The 27,382-nt window shown below is 39.4% G+C and overlaps 1 protein-coding gene across 2 annotated transcripts in view; it reads left to right on the top strand.

Moving 5' to 3' along the window:
- Window positions 1-27,382, top strand: part of GRB10 (growth factor receptor bound protein 10) — a 143,321-nt gene that overhangs the window by 83,919 nt on the left and 32,020 nt on the right. For both annotated transcript variants that reach the window (XM_021385792.1, XM_021385793.1), the window contains exons 5-6: window positions 492-708; window positions 3,526-3,667. In XM_021385792.1, coding sequence (XP_021241467.1) covers window positions 492-708; window positions 3,526-3,667 — 359 coding nt within the window. The remainder of the gene's footprint in view (window positions 1-491; window positions 709-3,525; window positions 3,668-27,382) is intronic.

Genomic DNA, 27,382 nt, shown 5'->3' with positions numbered 1-27,382 from the left:
TTATCTTCCTCCTGTTGACTTGTGCAGCGCTATCCTTTTTTTTGTTTTTAGGGTACTGGATCTTCCAAATGTTATTTGTCATACTGCTTGACAATCTGAGCTTGATACACTGACAAAGCGAACTGAGATATTAGTGATATGCTCTTTGAAATGTATGTCAGTTGAAGTGGTGCTTCACATCAGCATTGGTATTAAAAATCACACAATTTATCAGTAAATACGCATGCTATAAAGATCAGTAAATACTATAGTAAAAATACTTCATTCAGCATCAGTGGCTTTTTGCTGATGAAGACAGACATGATCACCGGTGGCTTTCTTGTAAGTTAGTAGCTGCATTTTTTTTTTGCTGCAAAAGAAAAAAAATTGTACTGTAAAGATAGAGCTAAAGGACATGTGACAACTTGGCTGAAAGGTAGTCTTTGATCTTTCCAAATTTATTTCATCTGCGACTTTCACGTATGTTATGCTGCTTTTACTTTGTCTTTCAGATGACGACGTGGACCTAGAAGCTTTGGTAAATGACATGAATTCATCATTTGAAAGTTTGTACTCGACATGCAGTATGCAGTCAGAAACCACTCCGCTCCTTCAGAATGGCCAGCTTAACCGCAGCCCGCTGCCCAACTCAGGATCCAGTGCCCTGCAGCCCACGTCTCCCAGGCAGAAGGTGCAGCGGTCTCAGCCCGTGCGCATTATGGCAGTCAGGTAGGACCAGGGGACTGCACCCTGCTTGGTTCAAGTCATCTTGAAGTAGCTTTGGAGGAACTGCATTTTGAAATAGATCAACTCCAGTAAGGGTCCTGTAGTGTCACAGTGGTCTTCTTCATGGGGAAAAAAGGTTCACTGGGTTGGTGGAGGATATGGATTTTCCATGTATTTTGTAAAATGCAAACATGCCACACTTCTACTGCTTTCATCAGTGTCTGTTGTGGCTTTGATAGCAGACATGCATGGAAGCGTAGTATTGATACCAAATTTCAGAAGCAATGTCCATGTTTGGAAACAAATCCAAATGTTTAAAAACTGTTCTGCCAGCAGTACTGGCAATTAGTGGCTTCTTGACTTCATACATCATGATGAGTGATGTAGATAGATGAGGTTGCATTCAGCTGGTTTTGATATATAAAAATACCTCTCTTAGTGGAGTCTTCCTGTAAGGTCCAAGACAAATGAAAAATGAACACGTTGTAGATCTTCAACCATTCTTCTTAGAGCACTCTATTTCACTTGAGTGCATTATGGTAGACGTTACAGAAAAAGAAGCGTTTAGATTGTCTCGCTGTTGTCAGGATGGGGACTTGAATTCAAGCTTGAAGTGGAATACTCCACACACAGACTGGTGGTAACTGGAGAGTCTGTAGATAATGTTGAGATTCTTAAAATCTTTTTAAGAAAGGTCAGTATGTGCAGGTACATTTCTTGAATCACATATATTTTGAGTTTTCTTTTCCTTCTAGCTGGCAAAGGCTTCTCTGAGACAAGTGGAGAGCAATAATAATAGAAGAAAAATCCAAGATCTAAAAATGGTTGCTCCTAATTCTTTACACTGATCTATTTCTATAGGAATTATATTCTTAAGACAGGCAGCTTTTCTATAGGAAGTGTAATATGCAGTAACTGCATACTATGGCCAAGTCAGTTAATGATGCAATTTTTTTTACAAGTTTCAGATTTAACCTTGAATAGTACTGTATTAACGAATTCACTCTCTAGGGCGGTATAACTCATGTTTTGTTGTAAATATTTTTGTAAAAACACTCCTTTTAATTTTTTTTGGCATTTCTAAACTTAGCAACTTTCTTTGAAAGACACTCCAGCTTTCTGAATTCTGCGCTTTTGCAAACCCTTTAGAGTATCGTGTTTATCATTGAAGAAAATAATGGCAAAACTTTTATTCAGATTTATCTAGACACCTTTCTAGTACACCTTTCTAGTTCTAGGGCAGCAGCTGTGTCTTTTCCTCAGCCAGAACAGAATGGTTACTACTCTTGAAAGTACTGCTTTAAGTTATCTCAGTAATAAAATAAATGATGCATGGCAGCATTCTAGGCAGAGCAAAGTGCAGCATAGTCTAATTTCAAGTTAGTAAAACAGCACCTTTTGAATTGCAAAATCTGTAATTCCAGTTCTTATAATGCAGGTCATTGCAAATGTGTAGTCCAAAGTTTGCGATACAAAGAACTATTACACAGTTGCTAATATGTTAAGTCCACTGCGCTGAGGAAATCTTAGACAATTATTTAGTTCATGCTTTACAGAAGTGTGCACATGGGTAGCACAAAAATTGAAGCAGTTACTTTCATAGCTCATAGTTATAGTTGGAACCTGCTATCGGTAGCAAAAAACAAAACTGTAGGGTCATTCATTGAATTCCAAGGGAATTTAATTAGGGGATAGCATTACCTGTGAAGCAGATTCCGTATTTGTTATTCTATCAGCACTGCAGTTCTGGTGCAGGCATGGGAAACAAGCGTACTCAGAATTGGACATGTAGTTAGAGGCAAAACAAACAGTTGTGTCCAAGAGGGCTCTGATAAGAGCTTGCTGAGGGTAGTAGGCTGAAGAGCATATGGAAAAAAAAAAAAAAGGTGGTCAAATTAAGTTTTGAGTGATTCGTTTTTCAAATACAGGAGTTAGTTGATTGCCTTTTGAAACTTTTACAGTTGCCACTAGGTGGTGCATTCTGCAAAGGAGTTAGAGGCAAACCTGACATAGGGTAGCCTACTAACAACAACGGTAGGAAAGGTAAAGCAGTCTGTATGGTGTTGAACAGGTGTTATGTCTTTTCTAACATTGTGCTGTCTGGTAGACCTTCAGATGGTGTGAGCACTACAAGTGTACTGCTAACTGGAACTTGCAGTTGTGTTGGTCCTACGTAGACTTAATGAGATGCATCTCAGGAGATGCATGTAAAACTTGTCTGAACAGTAATCTTACAAGCTAGGAGAGTGTAATTGCAGTTTATTGCTCAAGGTGAGTCTTTGTGTTCTCATCTCTCCAGGAAATGCTGACTTGCTTAGAAATAGAATGTCACGTTGTAATGAAGTGACAGTGTCGGTTTCAGTCTCAGCCAACCTACTTTACTGGGAGACATGTTTGTTGGCAGATCTATGTGGAATTTGGCTCCAAATTACTGCAGTTATGTCCTCCTCCTTTTTTAGGTCAGTTTGAAGATCTTAACTGATTTTCTGACACACGGAGCTTAAGCCTGTAAGTTAGTGCTTACAACAGAGGGTATAGACTGATTACTTCTTACTCTTTACATTTTGTGCACGATTACCTTATTTATTCACCCAAGCGATCAAGTTATAAGCAACAAAACAAGCCAGATGCATGACTGGTCGTTTTTTCACATGCAGTTACCTAAATTGGGCTTGCAGTTGCTGTAGCTATAGAGCTGTTACCTAGGGAAAAAAAAATGGTTTTGATTCCGTTTTTTAATGTTAGTACACTGAATGGTGGGGCAGGAGATACAGGCCTGGTGATGCCAGTTTGCTCCTCTTAATGCTTCTATGTCTGTAGGCGTTTGCAAGAGGAAGAACAGCAATTCAGAACATCGTCGTTGCCAGCCATACCAAATCCATTTCCAGAACTCTGTAGTCCCGCAAGCTCTCCAGTGCTGGCCCCTGGATCTTTACCTCAGAGTCAACCTGCTAATAAGCATGTGAGTATGGAACAAAGCTTTCTGTTGCACGTTAGCATTCAAATCTGCAGTGAACAATTTCGTTTTGAAGGCAGAGAGTAAGTTTCCAGATACCTAGAAATGCCTGTAGGCTTTGACTGTGAGTAGGGCCGCACTAGCAAGAGAACATCTTCAGAGAGGCTTCAAAGTTTTTGTTTCTTGTTAAGGGTTTGTAAGAATAAAGCAAGTCTTTTTCAAGTACGTGCATGTCGTGAATGAAGCAATAATGCCTAATATCTTTGGAATTTCATTATCCAAGCTAATGACTTACTAATTCAGAAGTCAGGCAAGGGTTGGAGCAGCATCTCTGAATGTTACACCACATATTCTAGTTGCCACAAAGACATTTAACAACCTGTTTCCATTTTAAATTCATTACCTCTATAAGTAGCTGTCTGTTTTCTTTAAGGACGTGGTGCCTCATTTTTTTGCTGTTTTTCAGAAAGCAAAATACAATTCTTAGAGCATGCAACTAGGCACAGCTCCTTCTAATGGGACTGATGAGCAGAACTGTCCCATGGTTGAGCAGCTTTGTAAAGTAAAGTCCTTTACAATGAAGTTCTTTACAATTTTGTAAACTATGCTGTCTTGCACAGGGATTAAAAAAAAATACCCCCACAAAAACAACAAAGTGTTGCTTATACTGAATACTGTCTTAGAATGGGTTTGCGCTTGAGTACCCACAAACATGGTGTTGTTCTGTATTGCCACTGGTTTAGTTTGTAAGTAGCTCCTATGATTGGTATGGCTGATAAAAGGGTTTGGGGAGGCTGTTCAGCTACAAGCAGTAGACCATAACGTACAGTCCTGTATATTCTGCATTATTTTATATCTCCGTAAACAGCTGTCAGCTTTCTTGAAAAAAAAAATGCATCATCTTCGGTTTTACTGTGTTTCTTACACATATGAAAGTGAGGTAGATAACCAAATAATGCCTTAAGATAAAACTGAGTGATGTAGTTATAAATTTAACATGGTCTTGCGTGAGTCCTCAGTAACTGCTAAGCAGAGAGGCTGTTCTGCCAAGGGAGCGGTAATCTGACTCTGGGGAGAGAAAATAATGGGCAATTCTCTAGTGTGTCCTAGCTCTTGCCAACAGAAGAACATCATGGCTGCCTTTTGGAGGCAAGCTAAAGTTACAGATGAACCCGCATTTATCTTTCTAAACATTTCTCAGTTGCAGGGATTCTTTGCTTTTCATTCTTGTTTCACTGGAACTAGCCATGCCACCAAAAGGGATTGCTCTACAAAACCTTAAGAATCCTGAAATACCTGTGTGTCATTTTTGGGTGATATGTAGAAACTAGGGGGTTTAACAGTATCTAAGAATAAAAGTAAACGTACCCTTAACATATGTAAGAAGGTGGCTATGAAGACTGAATAATAGCATTTTTTTTCTAAATTCTACTTCATAGTTTTCTGTTAAAAATATACTTAAAATGATAAATTGTGACAATCCATTCCAAAGCCTAGAATGAAATGCATACTTACATTGTGTGGCTGTGCGTGCTGCTCAAATTTTTAATCAAAGACAAACCACTGTAATTGTAACAGTTGTAGGGTGTAAGAGGAGGAGCTGGAACATTTAGACAATAATAATTTCTATAGATGCAGATATACTGCTCATTTCAGCTTATCAACTGATTGGAGGCAAATAAGAAACACTCACTTAGGCCAAGGGAAGGGCTGGAAGTCATCATTTTCTTCTCTTCCATGAAACAGTGAAAACAGAACTGAAAAAATGCTCTAGCTTTAAAATATTGATGGACGCGAGTTTTAAAATAATTTTAAAAAGTGAATTGTTTCTTCATGAAAAGAAACATTTTGTTTAATATCTCAGATTTAAATACGAAGTATTGCAGGATAACAAAACACCTGTCTACTCAGCCTCCCCAGAGCACCTTAATTGTATTTAATCCAATTGTAGTACCATTCAACAGAATCTGGTAACGTACTTAGTTTAAAAAAAAAAAAATCTTAAGAAATGCTACTAATTTTATTACCCTCATCCAATTTAAAAAAAGAAAAGGTAAACTTTGGGAATTTTGATATATTATTTTAGGATACACTTTTGTTTAGGTAAGTGGATAAGCTACTGGAGAACAGTGGAAAGGACAAGCTTAGTTAAAGGAGGATTGCAACAGCACATTTTAATGACCAGCTCTTAGTGAAAATGAGCCATATTTTTTTTAAAAAAAAAAAATTGAATACACACTATGGATTTAGAATGCCGAATGCAAACCACAATCAAACATAATGATGCTTAATGTAAGGTTCTCTGCTTGCAGGTCATAAACAAGGATTAAAATTGGAGATTGGAATGAGCTGTTCTGATTATATGGGTTATGCATTGTGTTAATGAAAAGGGATTCCCTGCAGCCTGCTAAGCCTTTGGGGCCAAATAGGCAAAGAGCAGTTGCAGCCTGTACTGCTGAGCCCAGAAATCTCTGATCACAAGTTATGTCACAGCATGTGGGTGGCATAGGCAAAGTGTTGCCTTTGGTCAGCTTCTATCTAGAGGACTTTGAGGGAGCTGGGCTTGTTCAGCCTGGAAAAGAGAAGGCTGCGGGGTGACCTCACTGCAGCCTTCCAGTACCTAATGGGAGCCTACAAACAGGAAGGGAGTCAACTCCTTGAAAAGGTAGATAACGGCAGGACAAGGGGAAATGGCTTGAAGGTGAAGCAGGGAAGATTTGGGTTGGATGTCAGGGGGAAGTTCTTTACAATGAGAGTGGTGAGGTGCTGGAACAGGCTGCCCAGAGAGGCTGTGGATGCCCCGTTCCTGGAGGTGTTCAAGGCCAGGTGGGATGGGGCCCTGTGCAGCCTGGTCTAGTATTAGATGTGGAGGTTGGCAGCCCTGCCTGCGGCAGGGAGTTGGAACTTGATGATCCTTGGGGTCTCTTCCAACCCAAGCCATTCTATGATTCTGTGATTCTATGATATACTTTGGAGGGCCTCAAGTAGTCTTGGGCTGCAGAATTGAGTGGATATATTGTTTGCTCACTGCAAAACACTGAGGTTGCTGGGGAGCTGGAACGTCTGGTGTGACTTTCTAAGAAATGAAGTGTTGTTAATATTGATGCTTATGGAACAGCTCAGTTTTGCTTTTCAGTAATTTTGAAACACAACCCTGCAGTGACAGAAACTGTTGTTTGTGGGTATGCAGGAGGAACTTAAAGATCCAGTCGTGTTAAGCACAAAATATGACTATTCTCATGTCATACTGCTAGGTCTCAAGTAGAAAGAATATCATCTATGCTCAAGTCTTACTAAATTAAAACTTTTGTCCATTATGTCCTTACCTGTAGGAAAAAGATGCATACGTGAATGAAAAGGAGTCAGAAAATGAGCTTTCAGACCATGAAGTTTGGATTATAAAAACAAAATAAAGAGGGTTGAGGGTGGGGACTCTTTTTGTATGCCAAATTGTACTAATGTAGCTGGAGCTTAAGACGTGTTTCTTGTTAAGACACTTCTGATCCTTTTCCTCTTTTATTCCATCCAGTTTCCCCCACTTTTTTCAACAAGAAGTTTGCAACATTTTGCTTATGCACTGCTGGGCATTGTTTCATGTTCTGTCTTTGCCCACCAAAGAAAGGTAAAAGCAGTAAAGCACTGAAAAATAGCTGCAATAAACCACTCTTTTTTTTTTTTTGGTGGTTTTTCATTTTTTTTTGCAGTTGATATTTATTGCAGTTGATCTAGTGATAAACTATTTATTTTATTCAAAAAAAGTGCATGTGTCAAGAATCGTTTCATTTTTCCCACAAGATCTGTTGATAACTACCGGTCTCACTTCAGTAGGAAACAGCATTCCATTGCTAGCTGTAGTGCAGTTGGGCACTCTGTATCACTTCTGAAACTGGTGGCTGAAGGAGCTGGAACTGCAACTACTCCTCTAAAGTCAGAGAGCAGTGAGAAGCTGTAAGAAAGCAGGAGTCACATACGTTTCTGCAGCTGTGGCAGAGTCCACACCAAATTTACTCACAGCCCAAACTTCTCACCTGGTCTGTAGATCATGTAATTGTTGCCTTTCTGCTGTGGTAATGGTCTTTCTTCAAATCTGAGAACAAATGTAGGCAAATGGGGTAATTGCCCAATGGGGGAAAGCATTAATGTATCAGTCCTGGATGTAAAACTGGAGTATCAGGTTTACTGAAATCAATGAAGATTTATTCTTCTATATATAAAAAAAAAAACATAAATACGTTAGGTTTTTTTTTAAGCACATAGGCAGCTTGATTACACTGACATATGATTTTGTGGTAAAAGGCTAAGAAAATAAATGACGTTGAACCTTTAAATAGTTTCAAAAGCAGTACTGCACTGACCAATGTCCATGGTCTAGGGCAGGTCTGAGCTAATACAGCTGTGTAACCAAACACTTTCTAGCATGAGAGGTTAAAAAATGTGTGGTAATTGAACAGACAGATGCTCCTAGGAGGTTCAGTGTTATTATCCCTTCTTACAAAAGGGTAAAAGGTAGAAAAAGCCCATTTTGTGTTAAGTTTTATACTGAGAAGTTTTAGATGTCAACCCTGGCAGTCCTGTATAAATTAGCACCACTGAAGTCCACAAGCTTGTGAGCACAGGGGTGGGAAAAACCTCATCAGTAGCTAGTTAAGAAAAAACATGACTGCAAATGATTGTCATTTCATCAGCTACTAATGTGATGAGCAAGACGCATCAGATGTCTCACGTTTGGAGAAATGATGACCCTTCAAGCAGTAACTGCCAAAAAGCTTTTAAGTTCTTTTTCTAAACATAAAAGTACCAACTAAACAGCTGAACTGAGAAGGTCTTGTCCATGAGCTTTGGCAGGTGAGCTCTGATTGGAGAGATTACAGGACTATCTTTATCGTGTTCTTCAAGCACCACCCATCCGCCTTCCCCACAACGCCCGGCCACCAGCCAGGTGAAAACTCCAGTGGATCTCGCAACTGCATCAATGCCCTTGCCTTCTGCCCTGGGAAGAACGGGTGAAGGCAGGAGCAGCAAGGAAGTCCTGCTTGGTGGGGACTCAATGGGGCACTGCAAGACCCTTTTTCCCATGTCTGTCTTTGTGAGAAGTGTGCACATGAAATCACTGCACGTCTGAGGGGGCACTGATTGTGGGTGTGGAGGAAGGACAGCTGCACGTTTTTAAACATCATTTACTTAACCGGATAAATATGTTTGTGTAGGAAAAATGGTAACCAGAAAATTACACCAAACCGAGACCAAACATTCATCTAAAAATTTGCTAAAAACATCAGGCAGCAAGGTTACCACTAATTGAAGTCCATCTTTGTGTTGCTGGTATAAACTAAGAACTGGTTGGTAACTTAGGTTATAATTTTTGGTTGTGTACAAATATTTTGGAAAAAGTATGCAATAATTACATGTAGGTCACTGCGATGCCACAGGATATTAGTCTAAAGTATCTTGTGTGAGTCAATGAAGCTTTCAACTGTAAAAATAGGGCAAATTTCTCACATCCCCCCTCTATGCAGCCCAGGCAAACTTCCAAATAGCAGTTTGATGTACCAAAATTGTTTACTCTTTTCTAGCAAATTAAATTCACAAATGGGTATGAATTAATGTTATTCTTTTTCTAGATCTAGTTACCCTTCGAGGGAACTCCTGTGAACAGACTTCTTAGTTTTAATTGTTGTAATTACGGTACAGTAAATATATATATATATATATATTTGCTTTTTCTTCCTGCAAAGCTTTCATATTGGCTCTTTTGAAGACAAGGATGTTGATTTTGCAAAGAGAAACTGTATAAAAATATGAACTTTTTAATAATGAAAACTCCATGTACCAAGTTAAATTTTGCATGTGTGACAGATAGCAAATTTTGTACTTAATCTTTAATTGTAATTACATTTACCAACATGACTTTTGGAAAACAAATGATAACAAGAGGATAAGTGAACAAGTCTTTACCTCCTCTGAACAGGCCAAATCCTGCACCTAAATTAACTGAGGGAATTCCTTAGGTCCAGCTTAAGGCTCTCCCTTTGGCCAACTATTTTCCATGGCAGTGATGCATTATCTCATCTTCCTCAAATCTTCCTTTGAATGAAGATTCTTAAGCTAAATAAATAAATCATACATAGATCACTCTGTACCATATTTAACTTCTTTATTTATTTTTTTTTTTAAAGAATTTTGTGATTGGGAAAGATCAGGCCTCTGTGGTGGGATTGTTATCTGTCTGTAGAAAACCAGACCTTGCATTTGCCTGGATACCTCTTACTTGGAGAAGCAACACTTTCCCAAACCAGATGAACTAAATTCAGTGGACAAATACCAAGATGGTGTGTAGGAAAGACATCTCATTTCGTGTCATCTTGTGACCTGTATCACGCGGATGTATTGTCCAATTACTCTTGAAGAAATCAGGGAGTGAGCTCATGTGGTTTTCAAAATCTCAGTAGCTCATTACTGAAGATGAGACTAATGAAGAAAGTAGTAATGAGTCCACTGGACTGTACAGCCAGCCTTCAGTGCTGTAAGAGCTGCACGGTCCATGGGTGTTTGAAGGCTTTTTGGACAGAGCACTGGAGGCTGTCAGGACCCAGAACCGGAATGAATTCAAAGCCACTATTTCTTCTTCCTCATGCCTGTTATATCATGAGGCTTGGTAGGAAGAATTGAGTCTCATCACATTCTTGATTTTGGGAAGTGCCAGAATAGTAGCCGTAGTCCCAGCATTGATTACTGGAAATATGAAGAACGTCTCGCATTCAAACCAAAAAGTATGTTATTTGCTGGAGGGTTTTTTTGTTTTGTTTTTAATGACGCAAACCTGGCCTTGCTCCCGGGAGCATTCTGGCTCTCTACCCAGAGGCAAGCATGCTGGAGGCAGGCTGTGTGCTGAGGAGTGTGGCCACGCTGCAGGGGGATGCTCCGCTAGGCCTGGCCAACCGCCTGCACTGGCAGCCTGCAGCTGCCTTAACAGCCCCTGTGCAGCACCACTGCAATTAGCCTTTGGGACTGCCTTGTGTAAATAGTGAGCAGTCTGTAGCATAAGCTATAGTAGCTGTGCATTGGCATATTTACACTGTGCTTTTGTATGAACAGCTTAGGTGTGCCCTTGAACATTTTTTATTGTGCAGAAATGTTCTTGGTATATTTTGATAGTAGTACAGTGAAAATAAAATTTAGCTATCTTCTACTTTGATCAGGAGTTGATAAAATTGAGAAGCTATCAGGCTGTGGGGAAAAATGAGAAAAAGATGAGAGAAATTCTAATTCTTAGTGAAGCAGGCAGAAGTAGGTTTTAGTATAAACATCAGTGCAGTAGGGAATTAAAAAAAAAAAAAAAAAGCCCAGAACTATATTGAGTGATTCTAATTACACTGCAAGTGAATGTCTGAGATGAATTAGAGATGTCATAACTTTATACTGATAGCCTTTAAGGAACCACCCAACATCATGAGCGTCGCTACACTGAGTCTAAGCTCTGCTTGCCCACTGTGCTGTCTGTACTCAAGGTGCGGATTCTGATCTGACTTAAGCATTCTGAATAAAAACCTTTTGGACCTCTGCTACCTAAGTAGGGCAGATGCCACAGAGCACCAGCTGGAAGCACAAAACTTTGCCACTATGTATCCTATGTGCTCTTGCAGTACCATGCTGTTTCCAGCAGCCAGGAGATGAGTTGGTCATGAAGTTGCTTCTGAAACCTGAGGTGATCCAAGGCAGCCCTTAGAGAACAGGGCTGGCACCTGCTGCTGAGCTGTATGCTATCTCCTCGTGGGTGCTGTGGGCACTCACAGTGTGGGACTGGGAAGGTGCCCAACTTTTAGCTTGATTGTTGGCATCCACTTCTAGGGACAATAGGCAGAGCCAGTGTTCAGTGTTCACTTCCAAACTGTGGGAAGAGTGGCTGCACAAGTATTGGAATTAATGCGTGTTCATTCTCAGCAGGAAGAAAGCTTTTTTAGACTTGCAGTAATTACCTGTAGCAGTGAAGTGTGCCCACACTTAAAAAGGGAAATCTGTTTGAAACTTCTGTCTTCGCTTAGGCGGTGTTTGTGTGTGGTTGCAGAGGAAGAATGAACTTGCAAGTTCATTGGTGTGGTAACTAGATGTTTATGCATTCCTCTAAAACTTACATGTGTGTTTTTGTTCCATTTCCTAAATGGAAGGAATGTTAGATGGAATTTAATAACATTTTTGCATTAGAAGAGTACAACTGAGTTAATTAAATCATCGTGGAACAAGTTTCAGTTCTTTGTTCTCTTGATTTATAGTCGCGTTATTATCAAATCCTTATTGTATTATTCTTTCTCCTTATGGTGCAGAATTACTGTTCTAAAGAGAGACTTTGTTAAATTTATTTAAGTACCTTCAGTCTCTGCTTTAGCCTGACTGTAATCTGAACATCATTTACAAAATGTACATAAAAGTAAGTTCAATCTGAACTTGTTAAAAGGCAAGCCATCACCAGTTCATAAAAGCTACACGTCATATTCTTCCATTGGCATTAGAATTGCTTATTCCCTCCAGTGATAGATCCTGCTGCTGCGAGGGTTACTGGAGCCTGTCTGTGCCACCGTATTTCAGGAAGCAAGAGCTGGAAATGTCTTCATGATGGCATGAAGAATAAGTGTTTGTTTTTTCTCCTATTGCTGAGGGGGAAATGATTAACATTTGGAAGCGAAGTGGATTAACCATCAGATCAGAGTTGGGATGTGAGCTTCTGCTGAGCACAGAATGTTTCTGGGTAAGGTGGAGAAAGTAACTTTGTCCCAGCAGACTTATAATAAGTGAAATTTCATTAACAGCAAAACAAAAAAATCTTCCTTGAGTTTTTATGGCGGGAGGAGGATGAAGGTGGGAAAAGGCTTTTAAAGCTTTCTTAGTTTCTCACCAAGCAGATGCCAAACCATCCTCATCTTTCCAGCCACCCCCTTTGTCTGTCTAGACATGCTATCAGGACAGAGTGAGAAACTGCTTTGCTTTTTGAGGATATGTAGGTATGGCACTTGCCCGTTCTTAAGGGATGGTTTCAACACTACTTTCCACTGCACATGCATTTTCCTCAGTGTGTGCCACGTTTATTATCAACTCCTGCACCTTGAGCTTGCAAGCTTAGAATGTTTCAGAAGGTACTGTCAGGCATTACTGAAGCGTGCTCAGCTGTCATGCAGGGGCTGGGCACGAAGAAATAGCTTCAGGTGCCTTCAGTGTCTGTGTTCTGCAGCCACAAGGGAAGCTTAAGTTACTGTGTGTAGTGTTGCACGTGTTCCTCTACTCGTCCTGTCATTCACTTTTCCAAATCGTGTTTCCCACTATCCTTGACAGAGTAGGTAATAGGAATAGAAGCCATCCATCCCTAAGGAAAAATTATTACTTAAAAAAAGTAAAAATAAAATAAAACGAGATGCAAAAGATTAAAGAAAAGCATATTCTAAGCTAAAAAGCAGCATTCTAGTAGTAGAACAGCAAGTTTTAATTTTACAGTCATTTTGGAGCTTGTCCTTGCCTGCAAGCAGTTACGAGCAGCTGATTACTCCTAAGTAACTTGCCATACTGCTGGTGGTCACACTTTTCCCTGTTACTTACTAAAATCCACTGAAAACAATCAAACCACAATATTTCCAGACCTTTTAAATACCTGTACACGTTTGCAGCCCCTCTCATTCCCCAAATACACAGCTGAGTGTTACAAACTGGGTACATGGTCTATGGTAAGTGACCAGTATCAGGTACACAATTTTAGGACAGAAGGATACCTATCATGCTTTAAGTTAAGAATGCTCTTCACTAAGTTGTCCCAAACTCCTGATTAGTTATTTTTAAGTGTTTTTAGATGTTAAGTGTATATATCTTCATGAGAATCTAAAAGCACACACACACATATATATGAGGATAGATGGCTTGCAGTACTAACTCACACCTTATAAATGATCTGTGGAGCAATTTGGAAAGAAATAGGCATACAGATTACCCTCCTCTTCATTAGACAAAGAGTTGAAAGCTGACATTACAGGAACAGCAACACCTAATCATACAATAAAACCCTGTATTTGATATAATCAAAGTGTTTCTCTGTGTTAAATACAGTTTTATTCTATGAATGATTTTCATGGATGACCTTTGTACCTTTTTCTTCAGCATGCTAAGTAGTTTGGCAAAGCACTGTAAAGCTTGTTCAAGTGAGACTGAGCCTTGGCTCTTGTGTTACAGCCTTGTCAAATCCTCTGATCGGCAGACTCAATTTCAGACTGAAAAATGTCATTGCTATGCTTGAAGCTAATGTCATTCTGCTTGTAGTATTAGAAAGATACTAAGTGTACTTAAGAACCTAATACTAATTTCATTTTCTGTGCACTTCACAGGGGGTGCTGAAGTTGAGCTTTATTCCTGAATGTTGGGTTTTACTCTGACTAATGGTTTTAATACACTTTAGTAAAAATTGTTCATACTTCTTATCTTTGAGTATCTGTACCTTTCATAATTTCCATCCTAGTCTCTTTTTTCCCTTTTTTTCTTCCTCAACAGATGAAAAATGTAATCTTTCATCTTCTGAGAGGACTAGAGTGCTTGTGAGCTGGAGCTGGCAGGAAAGCACTGCGTTCAGTTCCAAGACTGGGGAATGTATATTTTGAACTATTTGTACAGTGTGACACATTTCTTAATATTTTCTAGGATATTAATAAGACAGCAAAGTCTGTCAGGAGGCAGCCAGCTATATTTGTGCAAATGTACCTTCAGTGTAATTTCCCTTTGCTCTCAGTGAACATTTAGTTCTGCGTTACACTGCAAGTTACAAATGATCATTTGCTTACAAGCTAATTAAGCATAGCTTAGAGCCATACTTAATTGCAACACTTAGAGCAGTACAGAGGAACTTAAAGCCAATCTAACTAACAAGAAATTAACTTAGAGCGCTGTACAAGGTTGCCCTAGCCTCTCTGTCTGTAGGTTTCATTCTGATTGCCCTCTCTTACTTGCTTGGAATAGCATTTCAGCAATCACACACTTGGTCTAGGAGAAATTTTAGGATTTTAAACTAAAGCAGGAAATTCTGCAAGAGGTGAGATGGGATGAGGGCATGATGGGCTCTTTGAGCGGGCCAGGAAATTTCTTGCATGGCGGCTGCTGCCTTTGAATGTCTCCAGCAGTTCATCCATCGAATAGATGCCCAAATGAGTCTAAGCTGAAAGACTTTGCTATGTTGGTGTATAACCATTAAAATGAAAGAGCTGAATGAACTTTGTGAAGTTTCTGTAGAAAGCTTTCTATATATTACTTTTATCCCTTAAATAAACAACATAGTAGTTCTGCAGATGATGAAATAAATTTTACAGCACTGCAAACATGCTCACATCAATTTTTCTTCTTTGCGTCTTTCTCAAGCCTTCTCTAACATACAGCTGTAAAAACTGTGATTGTTAACTGATTCCTGTCTAGCAAAATGATTGAGGATGATGTAGATGCAAAAGGTCTGTTTTGCCTCTAAGCCAGAACCTTACAAGTGCTAATTCCCTACATTCAAATAGCAGCCATTAAGCAAAGGGAGACTAATAAAATTCTAGCAAAAATAACGTAAAAAATGATTACAATCCCAGACATCATTCACAGGGACTGCATTCCTTTATGAGCTTGCAGTAACATCTGCTTTCTACGTCATTTATTTCATCTCTACTACCAATTATGTGTCTTCTGAACATACATTTGTATCAGAAGATGTTACTTAAAAACAGTATCTGGGTAAGGGTGTTGAAGGAGAGTGTGCTTACTTCTCTCTGTGAAGTGCTTTGTTACTCCCTTTTAAAGTCTGTAATTGTAGGGAAGTAGAAACTAATTTATTTTCCCTCAAAATGTGACTGTATTTAAAAGGAATTTCAAACCAGTGAAGTCTCAATGTGTTCAATAAATACATCAGTAGAAATATTTGAGAAGAAAGTATTTAAAGTCTGAGTTGAGTGCAACTTACATTACGTAGCACAGCTGTGTATTTTAGTAGAAAACTCCGTTCCTGATATAAAAGGACTTTGTCCATTATTTTTGAGTAAAAAAATCTCTGTTGATGCAAACTTTCACAAGGCCAGTTTTACTGACTTAATAGATCCTTCGAGAGGCTGAGAGATCCTTCTTTTTCACTATAACCACATTTTGGGTTATTCTGAGCACTAGCAGTACTTGGAAAGGACATATTTGACTTTTCATAATCTGATTGCAAATTAGGTTTGTATGCTGCAGCTGAAGTACCAGGATCTGGAATTAGTACTTTGGTTAGATATTGAATTATAAAAGGTGTGCATTAATGCAAGACAAACTCAGGGAGTTCTTATCTACATTGAACAAGCAGTAGGAATGCCTTGCTTTTCATACTGTACACTGGCATTTTTGTTGTTTTTGCTGGAAAGTGGTATGTAGGTGAATGAGTATATCCAGCATAGTTACTTACTCCAACTGTGGACAGTCCTTCCTTGAATCTCAGCTTTCAAGACTTTCAGATGAAAACCTCTAACTTTGGAGAAGGACACTGGAGTTTCTTGCTGTAGGTGATCTTAAACTTTCTGCATGTGACCTCATACTGTGAAAGCTTGTGTCAGTGGTTGACTGGGACTCAGTGTACAAAGTCACACAGAAACTCTAACAAGAGTTGGATTTATTCACCCTTGAGTTATCAGACTTCTGCTATCAGAATCCTTCAGGGTAGGTATGATAGCCTCAATCTTTTGCTGTCCTTCTGCTCAAACACCTCTTCATTTTAAAAACGACACTTGAATGCTATTTCAGGAAGGTGTTGCTTTCCATGTTTTGGCTTGTTGCCTCATGTCTAACCAAAGGACCCTTGTGTGCACTCCACTCATAATTCTGTTGGTCCGTGCAAGAACAACAAGTTATTTACAAAATGTTATCTATTTCCTTTTGAATTTATTCAGTAGGAAAAGTAGAATAGAACTTTCTAACAAATAGCTCTAGAGAGCAAATCTTAAGTAATACTTCTTTACTCATAAGAATAGAAAGATAAGGAAATGTGGTATTATGAAACCATTTATTGTAGTCTCTCACAGTGTCAAGAAATGGAATAGTCTTTAGGTGGGATTTATTTCTGTGATTAAATAGGTAATTTGATTTGCTTTCCTGGGTGTCTCCTACTAGTTGTTATGGAAGAGTATCTTTCAAGAATATACGTGACATTTTATGGTAGCAAAACTATAGAAGATAAATTGTATTGAAGAGCCTCTTTCTCTTTCCATTGACCTTGGAACCTAAATGGTAAGTGAAGACTGTGTGCTCGGATTGAGGTGGCTAGTGACAACTGAAATGAATACAGCCTTTGCACAGTTTGGATGGAGTGCAGAAAAAATCTTAAACTAGATAGTTATCTGTGATGTAAGACCTTCTTTTCTTCCCTTAAGTTACTGAACTTTTTTTGTAAGGAGCAAGTCTAGCTTTGTTTCTAAGCGGGAAATTTATGTAGCTCATTCACCTTATTGGCTGACCTCCTCATCAGTTACTCCATGTGGCAGAAACGGCAGAATTTGTTTACCAAGAGAGGCTGGGCACTGTAGGGCTGATTTTATTTGTCATCTGTTGTAGGCTTCAGAAAAACAACCAGTATATAATAAAATTCTTGTTGCGTAGATTAATTAAAGTCAGTGCTCTTCCACACATCGTCGTCGTATTTTTACTCATGTAGGTAATGTTCAGGCATCTGAGGTAGTATTTTTCAACAGATAGACCTATGTATAAATGATTTGGGAACCAAATGTGAATTTTCATGGTCAAATACTTACAGCCCTTAGTAGTTAATACCTTATGGTGACCCCAATTCCGTGAAAGAATGGATTTGAGGAACAAACAGGAATCTGTGAGACAGGGAGCAAAGGTGTGTGAGAGCCAATAAGCCCACAGGAGAGTTGACAGAAGAAATTTCTACAGTGGATTTTTGAGGCATTTGGCTACTGTTTCAAAAAGAAAATGACCTCTGATTTTCCAGCTGTTTTTGTGATAAAAAAGCTACTCGGAGCATTTGTTTTGAGTACAAAGCCAAATGCAACAAATATAAGTTGGTTTTTGAAGGAGGAGAAAATTCCCTAAATAAATTATCTTGACATTGGGGTGTCAAAGTCATTGGAATGATACTGTAATGCTTGAGGTAAGCTAAATTTGTCCTCTCAAGATGGTTTCCATGCTGAATTCTAGAGTGAAGCTAGCTACCTGGTAGTTTATCTGATCTGTTCAGTACACATGGAAAATAATGGTCTTTACAGAGAAGACTAAGCTATTAGGCTTAACAGGGCATTGTATATGGGAAATATGTCACAGTCATCTAGAAGAGGATGGACCTTTCCAATTATTCTGTAAACACAGTTTTCATAGAAAAGCTTGCATAAGTTCGTGCACTAGCTATTTCGTTAAGACTTCAAAAAGCAAAATTCTTAGTATATATGTTGGCAGAGCCTCCGTTGATGGAAGTAGAGCAATGAAACTTAGGTTGTTTTCTGTGGGGTTGAGTGCAGTGAAAGAAATAGTGTAGAAATCTAGCAAGAAACCTATAAAGCCACTTATAAGTTACACTTTGGGTCTGACCGATATCTGTTTTGTTCATGGGAGTACGCGAAACAGTTGAACAGAAATTAGCTTCAGTACAGAGTATTTTTTGTTAATACTCTGCAGCTGGCCAAAATTTTTTATTTTTGCAGTGTGTAATCTTGTGCAGTAGGATGGGAAAATTGTAGAAGAAGCAAATGTTATCTCATTTTCCTACACTGTACAAAAGGCAACATAGATTTTTTTCTAATAAGATATATTGTTATGCTAAACCACCATTTGAAGATAAAATTTTCTGAAGCTGGAAGAGGCAGTGATGTTTTTCCCACAAATGACATTGTCTCCAAATGAATGAACAAAGAGTGATAATTCAGAATTTGATATATTTGCTAAAGTCAGGATAGATTTGTGTTTGACAGTAAGAAATTAGCACAGTAGCTGTTTTAATGGGCACTTTGAAATAAAATAGTTTTGAAATGTGTACAGCTATGTAATTAAGCTAAAAAATTTGACATGATGATTGAGCTGAAGTGGTAGATGTTTTAAGTTGAAATCTATAGAATAAAATTACTAGTTTACATGAATGGAGAACAACAGTAACAATATACTCGAAAGAAAATAGAATTTGGTTAAGTATTCAAGTTCATACTAAAAACAACCTATTGTTAAAAAGAGGCAAAGTGCTATTTTCATTCATATATGTTTATTTATTTAGAGAATAAATAAATGAAAAAGAGTATTAAGTGTTGTACGTTGTCAAAAATCCTAAACCGGTGTGTTTGCTTATCTTCTATGTTGATGTAAGTTGTACTTTGGCCCTTTAAGCGTAGCTGCCTTAAAGTTGTTCTTACATATGCAGCATGCTCAGAATGAAATTAACTCACTCACAGAAACTTCAGAATCAGAAAGATGTCCAAAGGTTGATCTACCTTCTGCCAGTCAATCTGGAAAAAAAGAAAATGAGCTTGTGAAAGGCAAAATAAATTTGATATCAGTGCCTTTATGTTCTCTTAGTTTCTACACAGTTCATTTCAAGAAGGTTTCCATGTCCTAGATTTTTCTCAACGTAATTTGTAAAGATCTATGATGTAAATGTGAAGCCATCAAACTGCTTTGAAAATTGTTGTTTGTGTCAGGATGGAAATAAAGGTACTGGTGGCTTTGCATTGTGGGTTTCTTTAACTTCTTAATAATAGCGGAAGGTAAAGGGGAAGAATAAAACACGCGTAAATAGAATGACTTACGTTATCTGCAAAATATAACTTCTCTTGTCATTCTCTGAGTCTTGTGAATGGTTGGTTTCTTTGCCACTAGTTACAGTAATAAAGCTGTTGTTCAAAGATTTCCCATTTAATATCATGCACAGTTGGTTTCTAGGGAGTGTCTATTGTCTTAAAGAAAAGATTCACCCAATATTTGTTCTTTTTCTCTGGGATCTTTTTCATATTCATTTGCCTATGCTAAACAAAGAAACTAGGCATGTGAGCTATTTGAATATAAATGTCTTTCTAATGCAGCTAATTATTTTAAATGTTTAATGGAAGTCTTACGAAAATTGTTGGCTAAGCTTTTCAATTAGAGAGAAGACTCGCTGATTGCATTTGTGCAAGATGTTTAATTGAGTGGACAGCACAGAATCAGTGCACTTGGAATTTGTCTCAGATTATCTAATTTTAAGGAGATATCTACAGGGAGTAGAAAGCTTTACTTCCCATCAGCTTCAAAGATAAGATGGCTTAATTGGAAGCTGAGTATCTTAACAGCTTCAGAGCGGCAGCAGCTTCCATGTAAAATAATCTGAGGCAGATGTTGAATGAAGAAGTGGCATTTTCTTTCATGCTAGATCTGGCATCAAATCTCTTAGCATTATGTCATCTAGTTTTATATCAGGAAGCATTTTTTTAAATTGTGACATTGGTTTCAGCATGCTGCCTCGTATTTAAACTTATATAGTTATTCATTGGCCTTTGACAAGTGGACATTTAAGTGTTTCTGTACCACTTTGAACCTCTATAGCATGACTCAGCACAAAGAGAAACACAGGAGATTCCTTCTGAACACCAGGCTGCACTTCGATGCTGTGCAGGTGACTGAGCACTGGCACGGGCTCACCCAGAGAGGCTGTGCAGCCTCCTCCTTGGAGATCTCCAAAAGCCACCTGGGCATGGGCATGGGCACCCTGTTCTGGGTGTCTCTGGTGGAGCAGGTGTGTTGGAGCAGAGGGACCCAGTGCAGCCTGCCAGCCTCAGCTGTTCTGTGATTGTTCTTAGACTTTTATAACAGAAAACAGGTGGAAGGTACGATGGTTTTGAAATGTATCACCTTCCTGTTATGTGCTAATATTAAGGCTTGGAATGGTAACGATAAAGGCCACTGTTATTTATGTACATTTATGAATACTGAGTTATGAATACTGAATACTCTGAAAAGAGTAATCTTTTTACTTAGCACACACCATTTGCCTCATGTATGGCTGCATTATCAATGCAATCCACTTGATCATCTTGGGAGAATTCGGTTAAAATTTACTTTATTGGTGAGAGGTTTCTGTGCTGTATGTTTGAATCTCACTTGACTATCAATAGGAATGAAATTAAGCAATGGTATTCAAAGTATAACCAAACACCAGCAAAACCAGAGAGGAGCCAGTGGTCTGATGTATAAATGCTGGGAACCTGGACCAAAGCACTTAGCGGATCGGTTCTCAGAGGAGGGGGGAAGCTGCTGCTGCTCAGGGCCTGCTCCGTGGCCATAGGTGCTTTAATACAGCTCACGTGCAGGTCTGTCAAACATCTTAGCCGTTGTAGCTTTAGCAAAGTAGTCTTCTTTTTAAAAGTTAGAATGAATGCTGCAGACTCCCAGCCTATTGATACGATGTGTGATGAGCTAGCTGCTTTGCCATTGTTCCAGGAAGGAATGCTTGGAAACCTCAGTACACCTGAGTGATAAGGGAGAGCTGCTGGGGGACACTGCCATGAGCATGATTGCACGGAGGGCCGTTTTATTTTTATTTTTGCTTCGCAGCTTTTGGTAAAAACTAGCTGAATCTTTTCAGTTCCTAATAGGCTACGTTCAGATACTAAGCTCTTCATTTCTGTAATGTCATGTATTGCTTGTTCGGCATCTTTTTAATTAGTGACATTTTATTTAGCCCAAATTAAATATGCCAGATGTAGCTGATTTAGTGGCTAACAATGATGAGCAAGGGGAGGGAGGAAGAGCTAACATTATATAGCCTTCTGTTCTCAAGGAAGTTTTTTATTTCTAGTTCCACCAGACAAGTTGGAGTGGTAACCATGGCAGCAGGGAATTTGTCCCTGGGAGCTTGGCAAAGGGTTGGCTTGTGTGGGTTTTTTTGTTGTTGTTTTTTTTTGTTTGCAGTGCTCCCACTGGGAGGAAGGGGGTTACAAATGGACCTGGAGTGAGCTCTTGAGAAGGGACCTCAGGACAGATGCACAGAGATGAGTTGTGTGAAGCCTCCCAGAACTGTTCGTGATTCAGTTCCGCCAGTATGGCAGTGGGACAGCCTAAGGGGAGATGTCAGAATATCTCTCTGTCGTCTCTCTTCTGCACTGGGTGCTTTGACGAAAGACATCTAGACGTTTGTTAATCAGTCTCTCATATGGTTGTGTTTTTTCTCCAGTTGGGTTGGAAGGGAGCGAGATTTGCATGGGGCTTCCTGCATTCAAGAGAAAATTTCAATCTTAGTCATGATGACGTATCCCCAGATTTTGCATCAGTCATGGAAACTTTCAGTATATCATTCTTGAATTTGTGGAAAACTATTGTTTTGCTCTAGTATCTAAATTTACTAAAAATTAAACAGTGGAGCAAGCAGTTTTATGGAACGGTGTCCAATTAAAGCAATTGTTGAAAATGAGAATTGTACGTTTACTGGGGAGAGGATTATACAAGCTCTCCACTCCCATTGACGCAACCTTTCTTGGGCTCCTGTCTGTAAGGGGTTCATTCTACCCACACAATGGATGCATACATAGTTGCACAAAAATAGCGTCCCAATGCGAGCAGCTCTGGAGGAAGCATTACTGTGTGAGACAAACCAACCTGTAAAACATCCTGAAAGCTGAAGGTAGAAGTAGTCAGCCAACACTCATGGCTCAAGATTACCAATAGTGTGGGAGGCAAAGAGGAAGGAGTTGATGGCCAGGTATCAGTGATGTTTTTCCGGCTGCCCCAGCTAAGCTGATTGCAAAACACCTTGCTTTTGTTTGAGCAGGACAAACTCAGCCCTGTTGGCAAAATCTGTTGTGAATTTCAGCTGAGGCTATCAAAGTGCAGGAAACTTCTGTTTCCAAGGTGCACTAGAGCTAGGTTTTTCAGCATACAGGTGATGTTAGCCTGTGACTTTCATAGGGTATGGATACTTTAGGTCAACACTGTTAAAGTCATTGCTACTCGTGTGCCTGGAGATTTTGTCCAGCCTTCACTAGGAGTCTTTCTACAGTTTTTGCCTATTCTTCCATTAGCTGGTGTTACCTTTTTCACTGCCCTATGTTGCTCTCATCTTCATGTTTTCAAGCTTGTGGACTTCTTAAAGAGTTTCAATTTCTGTTTTGGTTTCCAGCTTCTCCCTCTCTCCTTGCAGCTGAGTTGTAGCTTCCTGAACTGAGACATCAGTGTGGTTTCATTTGAATGTGGGGAGTAATAAAGTGACTCTTGGAAAGACCTATAATTGCTTCTTGTAATCCAGTACACCTCTGTACTTGTTGTGAAAACTCTTCTTATCCTGTTACTGTCAGCTCTGGCAAGAAATGCTGGTTTCAGGATTTGGGGCTTCAGCTGAGGACTTGGCTTAATTAATTTTTTTTTTTTATTATTTTCTTTTAGCCCGCAGAACTGCAGAAAGAAACCTTAGGAACGCTGCAGCTGCCTGCACCAGGAAACAGGCTCAGATGCCCTTCGTTTCTCTGCTTTTTCTTTTTTTTTTTGGAAAGACGGAGTGGAGAGTGTAGGAGTGGAGGGGAGGAAGGAGAGGGATATACAGGGCAGGGAAGAGGGTCTGCCTTTGACTTCTTCTGTATTGCATTTGTAGTTTCTGACCATCTCTACATCTTCTGGGTCTCAAAAATATGGTACTTGCTTAGATTTCTTTGTTATCAGACTAGGTGAATTAGATTGCAGTTGTTCAAGACCAATTTCATAACTACCAGTTCTTAAAATAATGTATTTGTTCCGTCATGTCTGGACAGTCCCATTATAGCTTATTTGACATTGTCCCTGGATGTTGGATTGGGTTTTATTTCTGCTACTGTCTCTACCACAGTCAGAAACCTGGGTTCTTCCTATATTACGTAACAGGGAGCTACCCTAAAGATTTTCCCGTGCACTAAAAATGAACGTGTTTTCAAGTACTCATCCACAGTTTCCAAAGGCATCTTAAAAAGTGGCCTCTGGTTTCTTTACCAACCTTATATGACTGGAGATTGAGGGCTGGAGCTGAGTCTAATTGTGCGTACAGCTCTTCATGGTGTTCCTATGCTCTGCTCTGTAAGCTCCCTGCTCCTTTTTCCTCAGACAAGCCTGAAAGGGAAGGGGGATTTTGCAGGCTGCCCATGTGGAAGTTGTTCTTGGACTGCAATTGGTCATAGAGAGAAGCTAAACGTTTGTTGCCAGACCCTTTACTGAGGTGGCTCTTTGGCTCAGAGCACGGCCAGGGCTCTCAATTGGCGAGTGCCACAGCTGCTGTTCCTTAGTGTCCAACTGGGAAGGAAGCAGCGGTCCAAGCCAACAGGGCCTGCACCGTTTTTCTGAATCCTAGGGAAGGCTGCTCCCTGGAGCCTTGTTATGCTGTCTGCCAAGCTTCAAATTAATGTGGTTCTTGTGGTCAAAAGCCTGTATAGCAAGGAAGATGTGGTAATAATTGCTTTTCTAAAGAGTAATTTATAATGACAAAACAATTTTAAATACTTGGTAACTAGCTTGGTTACTTAAGAATTTTAATCAAGAAATTATTATGTTTTTTTTTATTACCCTTTCTAGAATTGTTAGGGACTTAAAATTGCGTTTGCAAGAACTTTTTTACTAAAGCTTTCTCTTGGAGCAAACTCAGGCAATAAATAATGAATTCTGTAAGCACAGCTGAGGAAGATTGCAAACTATCTAGGGATAAACTGCACAATAAAGTATATGGCAGATAAAGGTTAATGCCAGCAACACCACGTAATGTCTTCATTACATAATCAAAGGAGTGTACCAGTGTAACTATATTTTTACTTACATAAAGGATCTAGAAACTAGAAAGCATTTTTGCATAAAAAGCAATTGCTGTTGGGAGGAGCTGTGTGGAGCGAAGAGAACTCATTTGCAGCCTGGTGATCGAAAGTAATGGTAAGTGCTGGGTGGAGGAGGACACAGGCAAAGAGGAAAACGCAATGTGTTGGTACGGTGACCACCAGTCTGGGCCCCAAATTAGGACTGGATGAGTCGGTTGATGGGGTGCCTTCCCCTCTCTTCAGCTGGTAACTGTTTCAAAGCCTGTCTGAATTCCTTCCTAGGTTTTCTCACCTCCAGTATCCTGCAGATACCCAGAAGCTTCAGCAAAATTCATAAAGGCCTATTGTTATTCTGTTGCGAGGATTGAAAATTAGTCTTTCTCCTTTCTTTTACCTGTAAATTACCAGAGGCAAAGGAGGAATCGAGTGGGAAGACAGAAAAATGTCAAATAGGTCAAATGACTTAACTGAGCGTGTAAGCATTAAACCGAAGTGGGAAAAAGAGAAATAGCTTTGGAAGATACTGACAGAAAATCAGTGTGTTGTCTGTATGTAGGCATGTAGCACTTAAATCTGCATTCTGCTATTTATTTGTAAAATATGGAAATTACAGGGTAGCAACTTGCAGTTTCCAAACCTTCAGCCTTCAAGTATGTTGAGTACATGCTGGAATAAATCTTTTGTTGCACAGGCAGTGCCTATGTCTTGAAAATGTGCATGGTGCAGTTTTTCTTAAAAGCACATGGTGCAGTTCACACCTTTCCATGTAAATAGCTGAGATTTTTGAAGCTTTGGCACAGTTAGGGTGCAAGCCTAAGTTTACACAGAGGGCATTAGAACTTGAAGTTTTGAGAAGATGGAAACTGTAAGAATAGGTTTTGTCAGGTGTGTCTATAACAAATGGCCATTTTCACGTGTGGTTTTGAATGAGAAGAGAGAAAGCTTTGGTTTGTTTTCACAGTGTTCTGGTTTTAAACTTTAATTGGACACCAAATGTTCTAATCCTGTGAGTTCTTTTAAACGCACTTTGTGTATATGCAAATCACACACGGGATAATTTTTTTTAAGCTCAAATGTCAACAGTTGCAGTCTGTAGTGATGCCGGTCGTGTAGAGAGACGTGTTTGCTTGATTAGTCACCAAGGCCTGAATCCAGCCAATATAGCTTAAGGCATCCAACTGAGGTCTCAGGATAGGAGCCTGGTTTCTCTCTGCAGTGAGTGGAGACAAATGCCTTTATCATGTGCTTTAGCTCTTAAGTTACCCCATCTCTGTCCCTGAGCTTGAAGAGGAATTTAACTCTCTAAAATTACCTGGGGTGAATCTGGGCCGGGGTGTTTGTACATGAGCAGTTCTGAAGCACTGGCATACAAATATAGATTCTTACTCGAATGGAGTGTTAATCCTACCATGTCCTTCTCTGCCCATCCTGCTGTGGTTCCCAAAACCTGTCTTGCTGCCATGACCCCCAGCAATTTGATGGCTTTAATATCAGTGTTTGATGACTACTGATCATGTGACAATTCACCTTCATGTCAAGTTGTTCTTCTGGCTCTTGGAAATAAATATAAAACTTGATACCTCAACAAAGAGGGACAGAGCAGGGGTTTTATAACATTGACAAGTCTTTTTTTTTCTTTGCTTTTGATTGCTACTCTGAATATGAAAGTCAAAGAGTAAGATCTTGATCTTACAACAATTGTTCTCCTTTGTTGTTCATAGGCTGCTAAATGTGTACCTAAATATAGTATATGCCAGATGAGAGAGTTAATGTTGCTATGAGAACCTTAACCTCAGCATTTCCTAGGGTTTTATGTTTGTATGTGGAGAACAAAAAAGCAATGATCAAATAACTCACTTTTTTTTTTTTTTTTTGTAAGTGCTGTCTAATGACTTGTATACAAGTGGTCCTATCTGCAAATTATTGCTATTACTGCTGCAGTTTGTCTGAAGGGCTTTCTTTCCTGCATGAGCTGTGCAACAAAGGAGGCAAAAAGAGCCCCAAGGTTGACCTATATATTTATTTCATTGCAGTGCTTGAAATTCCCTCACTTCACAAAGCTGCCTCAGTGTTGCTGGGCACTAAGGGGGGGGACTGGGTGGTATTCCAGGGCTGGGGCTGGCTGAGCTGCTTGCTTTGCAGGTGTGCACAGAGTGTGCTTAGAGGCTTTTCTTTACCGAGGGTTACAGCTCCAGGAAGCAAGCCCCGACTTTTCCGTTACAATTCAGCTAGGCAATTAGCAGTTCAAGGGTAACGTGCGTGCAAAGCTGGAGTCTTCAGCAGCTTTGGGTTGACTAAAAGCTTCCCTGCTCTTCCAGCGACTTTGATTCTACTCTTTTAAGCCCATGAGCACAGAGAGCTTTCAGAAAAATGATCACATCAAAACGGTGCAATCTTGGTATGCATGCCTGTGATATAAGTGCCATCAGGAATAAATCACTCTTTCTGCTTGTACAAGGTACATGCATTTCAGTTCGCTTTTCTTTTTTATTAACATAGTTGGTGGTATGTTTCTCATGTCTGAACAAGCAAGTGAAATTTGGGGATGAATATCGAAACTTGATGGATTGATGTTGAGTTTGTGTGGCTTTTGGTACAACAGAAAGCTGAAATGACTCTTCAGTGTATTTTAATGGCTTCCTGTGATGTTTGGCTATTACAGAGGAAAACTTGTGAAGAACAAACATACAGAAGCCCTTTCTCTGCTAGGTTGCAGTCAGATGGTCTCTGATCACCAATGCTCTCCCTTAGACTCAGCTGGAAGTCAGAACCCAGGACAGCAGAGGTTGGTTGGCACTGGCATCAATTACACTGTGATCTGTTTCAGATTGTACAATGCAAAAGCTGATCCATTTGCTCTGAAGATTGTCAGCATAACTTCACTTCAAAGCCTGAGGGTTTTTTTTTTTTGTGATAATTGTATATGCTTGTAAGTTTTCTTTTGCACAGAAAGGAA

Source organism: Numida meleagris, chromosome 2 (assembly GCF_002078875.1).
Source record: "Numida meleagris isolate 19003 breed g44 Domestic line chromosome 2, NumMel1.0, whole genome shotgun sequence".
NCBI lineage: Eukaryota > Metazoa > Chordata > Aves > Galliformes > Numididae > Numida > Numida meleagris.
This window is presented reverse-complemented; position numbering and strand designations above follow the sequence as displayed.